At 38.0% G+C, this 7,069-nt stretch overlaps 1 protein-coding gene across 1 annotated transcript; it reads left to right on the forward strand.

Annotated features, from left to right (window-relative positions):
* Positions 1–1,570: 1,570 nt before the first annotated feature.
* On the forward strand, positions 1,571–6,088 carry LOC118736688 (ionotropic receptor 40a). The gene is made up of 8 exons (XM_036466730.1): positions 1,571–1,758; positions 2,041–2,479; positions 3,735–3,903; positions 4,104–4,373; positions 4,615–5,152; positions 5,428–5,657; positions 5,739–5,913; positions 5,979–6,088. Exons 1-8 carry the CDS (start codon positions 1,659–1,661, stop codon positions 6,077–6,079), a joined length of 2,022 nt encoding a protein of 673 aa, XP_036322623.1. The 5' UTR covers positions 1,571–1,658; the 3' UTR covers positions 6,080–6,088.
* The last annotated feature ends 981 nt before the right edge of the window (positions 6,089–7,069 follow it).

A 7,069-nucleotide genomic window follows, 5' to 3' on the forward strand; every position in this document is an offset into this window, starting at 1 on the left:
ATGAGACTTAGGCATGTTCCAAGAGGCGGATCAAAAGTGGTCACATTAACGTAGATGCAAAGTATCCAGAGCCATGCTTACGTAACATGACTTGGAATTTACATAACTTCTGGTGGGTCTTATATTATCCACAAGCTATCGAAAATTCAACAGAGATAATTTGAAAAGATCATTTAAATACATTTTTGAGGAAAGGAATATTAATCATTTGAGAAAATCATAAGACATCATTTTTAAAGAAAGAAAGATCAATTAAGATGATTTGAGAATATTAGTAGAGAGTATTTAAGGAGCTAGGTCAATGAGTGAATTATCATTTACTGGTGATCATTTTAGGTGATCGTTCGAGTGAAGTGAAGATGATTATAGTAGACCGTTTTAGAAAATCTTTTACGAATGTTTGAGGGCACAATAGGTTGAGTATTTTCGAATGATAAGACGGTCGTTGAAGATCACTTCGTCATTTAAAATACAAAACCGCGTACGAGATATTGCCAAAATTTTACAGAAAAGAATAATGCCTGTCTTACTTTCTAACTTTTTATCTCTAATTATTTCTACCATTTATGTCTAAATATCGATATTTTGATATGCCTGGATTAGGCTTGATGCCAGGAGCTTCCGGTTACGATATATGTGTGCATTTCCGATGACCTTATGATGATTAAGATGATTTTAGAGAATTTTTTGAAAGCAGAAAAAATTTAGAACTGACTTAAATTTCTCAAATCCTTATGCAGGGATCGTATAATAAAGACTTTCCGTCAAAGTATGCACCAAACGAAATATTTGGAATCTACTTAAGCAAGCAGGTTAATACTTATGTATGTACATATATATATATATATATATATGTGAATGCCTTCATATAAATTATATTCAGGTACAGCGCCACCACTTCAACTGTCTAGCCAAATTATTATCATATCAAGTAAATTTATTTACGATATTTTAATAATACCATAAATACGAATGTCTGCCTGTAACTTCCCCGATTTCGAGATATGCGCAGAAATAAAAAATTACAGAATGGCTGCGGGTGCTAGTCACTTGGCCAACGAAAGGGAGGCGCCAGTGCGCAGGCAAAGAACAATGTAATATTTAAAGCTCCACAGACGGCAGGCAACAACAGCAACAATGAAAGCAAAAATTAAGCTTTGAAAAGTGGTAAAGGGTTGGCGCTATATATCGAATTTTTATTTCTCTTTCAATCTGCTGCGAGAAATTTTATAAGTCAGCGCATCGTAAGAATATTGAGTGCTGCTGACATGCGATATTTAAAGTTGATGTGATAATTGACAATCAACATATCATAAAAATGATGTTTGGCAGGCCAGCGGCAGCCAACCAGCCAGCCAGCCAGCCAGCCTACAACTATGTATGAACGGAAGGAAATCAATATGCGTAAGAAGAAAATATACACAAAACACATATCATTACATACTCGAAATGTTGTATGTAAAAGCAAAAATGTATTTGTGCGTTGAATGGATTTTCATATCCAACCGCTGCATATAAAAGCGCCTGAAGGCAGTTAAAGTTATTTTAGTTGATTGAAAGTGAACTTAAAAATATGTGAAGAGTAAGCAATAAAATTAATAAAGCAAACACGTTGCGCTAAACCACTTACCTGACTGTTGTTGAACTGTTGAAGGAAAATGAAAGTTTTTATTCTATGCTTAATTGTTCGGCTACCGGGGCTGGCATACAGTGCGATCACTTATAATGCAGAAAGGAATATTTCTGATGTGGCTATAGGTATACGCCATAATTGTTTGCTAAAAGTAGAAGAAATATAGAGCATAGAAATTAAAGAACTTCTAAAAAATTACTGTGGGTATTCACATTTTCTTAACTATTAAGTTATCCGGCTATAGCTTTTTATACTCCAGCAAATTTTATTGTTGTTAACTAAGTAGCAAATATGTCGATATAACCACATAATTCGTTAACCATACATTTATGAACACTTTCACTATTTTAACCTATTTTTCCGAGATTTTTTTTACTAAAAAAAAATTATATTCATCACTTCCACAGCTCTCTCTGAAATCATCAATGGCTTGAAACCCCGCCAATTAGCCATTTTGGCAGCACCTCAATTTAGCTTCACCACTCGTCACGCTCCATTACCAGCAGGCGCTGAAATTCCCACCGATTTACAATTGGAAGGCATGCAAATGGACATTGATGATTTCATTTATCAACTTCACAAACTCAACTTTAAATCTGTAATCTTTGACAAGGCAGATTTGTTCTTCAAATTCGTCGAAGATAATCTACAGGGTTCGATTGAAAGCGTCAATTTGATATTTAGTGCACCTTATGAGCTTTCTGCACGCATACAGGAGCGTAGGCTGTCACATCGCCTGAGTTTGTTCATATTTTATTGGGGCGCTAAACATCCGCCAAAAGCTAATGAGGTGCGCTTTGAGGAACCAATGAGAGCTGTTGTCATAACGAGGCCAAGGAAGAAAGCGTAAGTGTGATGAGAAAGCGGGCAGCTTCTTAGAAAATATTTAGTAGGCGTTTATTTCGTAGTACATTATTATTATTTATCTAACAAGTACAGTAAGATATGAATTCATTTAACAGTAATTACTTAAAAAAAAATTAAAAATTTTTATCTTAAATGTAAGCTTAACGAACAACGTATTGATACAAAAATATCTGTAACTGCCGCACAGTGGAAATGCTCCATATAAAATGTGGCAAAAAGTAGTAAATGTGCTCTGTTTTTGCTGAAAATTGTAACGTGGGGTACTTTTGCATAGGATGCATGAATACATGTGAAAAATGGTTGAATTTAGCGAAATGCCATGCCCACGACAATAGGGGGCGGATATGGTAAATGTTATCCAATTTCGAGAAAATTCGATTAGTAACTTAGATTAACATAGGAAGATATAAATATGAAAGATGGTAAAAATCGGCCACCAGCCATCGGATTTCTGGATTCCAATGTGGCAAGTACTAGTCAGGATTCTCCGAAATATCAATATAAAAGTAATGATTTTTGCAACGATAAAAGTCGAAAGGCGCCATATAGCGATGTTGATGATAATTAAAACAGAAAAAGACGATAATACCGATAGCGATAACAACACCGATAATAATACAAATTACGCTAATTTTAAAATTTCGACGTCAAAAAAAAAAAAAAAAAAAATCATTATTTAACCGCTAAAAAATGATTTTTGTTTTTTTCGATCAAATTTGGCTGTTACTTTATGATTTTTCATTTTATTGACCTAGAATAATCGCTATTTTAAGATTTGTTTTACTTCGGTCATAACCGTTATTTACAGATTTAATTTTTAGATCACTAAAAATTTTAAACGGTCATAAAAATGCAGTCTCCATTAGCACCGCTAAAAATTATGGAAAAAATATAGATTTTTTATCGAAAAAAATAAAATAACAAACTAATGTTTTTACAATGATCTAAAAATAAAAATCTTGGTATTTAATCGTCATTTTCGATCTCTGAAAATGTATATTGGCAGCGACAACAATACCAATAACGATAAAAGATATCGACAACGGTAGCATTATCAATAAGGATAAAAATATCAATAACACGATTAACGAAAATCCATTACAAACTGAGAATTAAAATTTTTTTCATTTCCATTTCGATAACTTTAAGATACACATATGTCGATATTAAGAACCCCAAATATTTGAGTGCCAAGCCCACTCCCACTACTTATTTAAACCTTACATTTTTATAGCTTTCGCATTTACTACAATCAAGCCGTACCCGATGGTGTTAGTAATCTTCGTTTGGTCAATTGGTATGATGGCGATAATTTAGGTCTGCAGAAAGTACCGTTACTTCCCAATGCAGCGACTGTTTACTCAAATTTCAATGGACGCATATTTCGGGTGCCAGTTTTTCATGTAAGTAGAAACGGCGGCCGCCGTAGTGAGGAGCTAGAAGAGGTGTAAACTACCACTCGGTAGGACCTAGGTTTGACCGCATACACTTTTTTTGTCTGTTGCCACACTTTGCCCCTTAACAATGAGCACTACTCAATCATTTTCAATTCAAACTCACTGCTCCACATTTTATGTCTAATTTTATTTTCAACTTGTTCAAGTCTCCGCCATGGTTTTGGGTGAACTATGAAAACGATTCCGCAAACTCTACAATGTTTGACGATTATGTCGACAATGAATATGGCGATTTTACTGAAGTAAATGTGACGGGCGGACGTGATCATTGCCTACTAACTCTATTGGCTGAGCATATGAATTTTCAATTCATTTATATTGAGGCGCCTGGCAGAACACAAGGATCCTTGCGTAGCGATGATACCGGCGCGGAGAATGATAGCTTTACTGGTGGTATTGGTTTGCTGCAAAATGGGGTAAGCTTGGAAAAAAAAAACATCTTATTAAAAAGGTTTTAAATAGTGCCAAAAGAGTATCTGAGAAACAAGACAGATGTTAAATAATTCTATATGCAAAATTAGCCAAAACTGCGCCCAAAAGTATGCAACATAAGTATGTTATTTATGCACTTCTCAAATGGCGTATGAACGCATCGCTTTTAAAGTTTACATTTGCTTCTGGATTTATTTATTTATTTTTTTGTTTTTAATTTTGAAGTTGGCCGACTTTCTTCTCGGCGATGTCAGCCTCAGCTGGGAGCGTCGCAAGGCCGTCGAGTTCTCTTTCTTCACTCTCGCCGATTCTGGTGCCTTTGCGACACATGCACCACGCCGCCTCAATGAAGCTTTCGCCATCATACGCCCCTTTAAACGTGACGTCTGGCCCTACCTTATATTGACCGTCATATTTTCGGGACCGATATTTTATGCCATCATCGCAATACCGTACAAATGGCATTTGCCATGTCAAACGCGCAGCGTAAGACAAGAGAGATCAAATGAACAACAACAACAACAACAACAACATGATGTGGAAAGGGTCGGTGAGCTGATCTTTCATATGGCTTATATCAAGGAAATTACCGGCGACAACGAGATGACAAGGCGTTTGCTGCGCCAACAACAACACCAACAAGAACGTGAAGCAAAAAAGGAACAGCACCGTCGAGTTGGAGTGCAGTCATTGGCGGCGGAAATACCAGACAATCTATTCGATAAATGCATTTGGTTTACAGTGCAACTATTTCTCAAGCAATGTAAGTGAATGACGAGTGAGTGAGTGAGTAAGTTGGTATGTCTTTGTGTTTGTGTGTGCGTGCGTATACAGTTCTGAGTAGCATTTTTATCTTTTAATGAGCATTTTGCGTCTCAGTCAACATTCAGCGCTCAGCAGCTGCATCATCAGCTAATGTTGCCTGCTGACATTTATTGCATTCCCATTTCATTCAATTATTTTATCACTATTTGCTTCATTTTACTTGTCGTCCGCATCGATGCTACGCTCTGCTGTGCTGTGGGATGTACTATGTAGCTTGCAAGGAGCTTTATCATGGCTATCGCGCAAAGTTTCTCATGATCGTCTACTGGATTGCGGCCACCTACGTGTTGGCTGATGTCTACTCCGCCCAGCTTACCTCGCAATTCGCGCGTCCACCGCATGAGGCACCAATTAACACGTTGCAACGACTGCATACAGCTATGTTGCGCGATGGCTATCAATTGTTTGTGGAGAAGGAAAGCTCATCGCTGGAAATGCTGGAGGTTACACTACTGGCCAGCAGCGTTGTGCTGCATGGCAAGTGAAAGTAATGTTTTGATGAGTTTTTTGTCTTTTGTTTTTAGAATGGCACTGAAATATTTCGCCAATTGTATGCGCTTATGAAGCAACAGAATCCGGATATGGAAGGTTATCTCATAGATTCGGTAGAGTCGGGCATTTTGTTGATTGCCGATGGACTGGAAAATAAGGCGGTTTTGGGCGGTCGGGAGACTTTATATTTCAATATACAGCAGTTTGGTGGGCGGAACTGAGTAGTTTGTAAAAAATTTAGATTTTTGGAATTTGTTGCTTTCCTTTTCTAGGCTCGAAAACCTTTCAACTCAGTCACAAGCTTTACACGCGTTATTCAGCAGTTGCAGTACAGATTGGTTGCTCCTTCTTGGATAGCCTTAACGATGTGTAAATCTCAAACTCTTCCATTCTATTCAAAATCTAAATCATTTATTTTAGTTTCCAATACCTTCATTCCACTCCACCTCTTCCATTCTATTCCAAATTCACTTTTCTATTACTTGTATTGTGTTTTATTTTCTTTTATAATATTTAATTTAATTTTATTTTATTTAAATTTATCTAATTTTATTTAATATAATTTGGTTTAATTTAATTTAATTTAATTAGAAAGCAAGGGAGGCCTTTCACCCCGACAACATGGCTTCAGGAAGGGACAATCAACTATAGGAGCAATTGGCGAAGTAGTCGAGGCGATACATAAGGCCGAAGAAGCCTGCCACCAGGCGCGGCCAATAGTGCTGCTAGTCACACTGGACGTCAAGAACGCCTTCAACTCGGCAAGATGGGACGACATGCTGGAGGCCTTGGAACGGTCATTCAAGGTTCCAACATACTTGCTAGATATGATCCGGGACTACCTCAGAGACCGTTGGCTTTTGTACGACACAACACAAGATCAGAGAAAGAGACGAATAACCGGCGGAGCGGCACAGGGGTCTGTAATTGGTCCGGACCTCTGGAACGCCACGTATGACAGTCTGTTGCGCACGGAAATGCCGGAGAGCGCCTTCCTTGTCGCCTTCGCGGACGACGTGGCCGCCGTCATAACAGCAAGAAATGTCCAGCTAGCACAGCTCAAGCTAAACCAGGTCATGCGCAACGTCAATGGATGGATGAGCGATCACGGTCTGCAATTGGCTACAGCCAAAACGGAGATCGTGCTCCTCACCAGGAAACGGATCCCAACAATTATAAATATGATGGTCGGACCTCAACTCGTGACGCATTGAAAGTCAAAAAATACCGGATTCAAATGTCTTCGGTACAGCGCAGAGGGGCACTACGCATTGCTCCTGCATACCGTACAGTGTCCTGTAGTGAGCTACTTGCTTACGAGCGAAAAGAGATTTACAATCTCAGTGCCGAGATAGGTCGGGCA

Source organism: Rhagoletis pomonella, unplaced genomic scaffold (assembly GCF_013731165.1).
Source record: "Rhagoletis pomonella isolate Grant_MI unplaced genomic scaffold, Rhpom_1.0 Rhpom_scaffold_00003, whole genome shotgun sequence".
NCBI classification, from domain to species: domain Eukaryota; kingdom Metazoa; phylum Arthropoda; class Insecta; order Diptera; family Tephritidae; genus Rhagoletis; species Rhagoletis pomonella.

What these genes read in the sequence shown, in the direction of transcription:
- LOC118736688 (XM_036466730.1), top strand. Translation starts at nt 1,659, where the DNA reads ATGAAAGTTTTTATTCTATGCTTAATTGTTCGGCTACCGGGGCTGGCA. An exon ending in TATTTCTGATGTGGCTATAG is followed by an intron (nt 1,759 to 2,040) that starts GTATACGCCATA and finishes TCACTTCCACAG; the next exon opens with CTCTCTCTGAAATCATCAAT. An exon ending in TTGGTTTGCTGCAAAATGGG is followed by an intron (nt 4,374 to 4,614) that starts GTAAGCTTGGAA and finishes TTAATTTTGAAG; the next exon opens with TTGGCCGACTTTCTTCTCGG.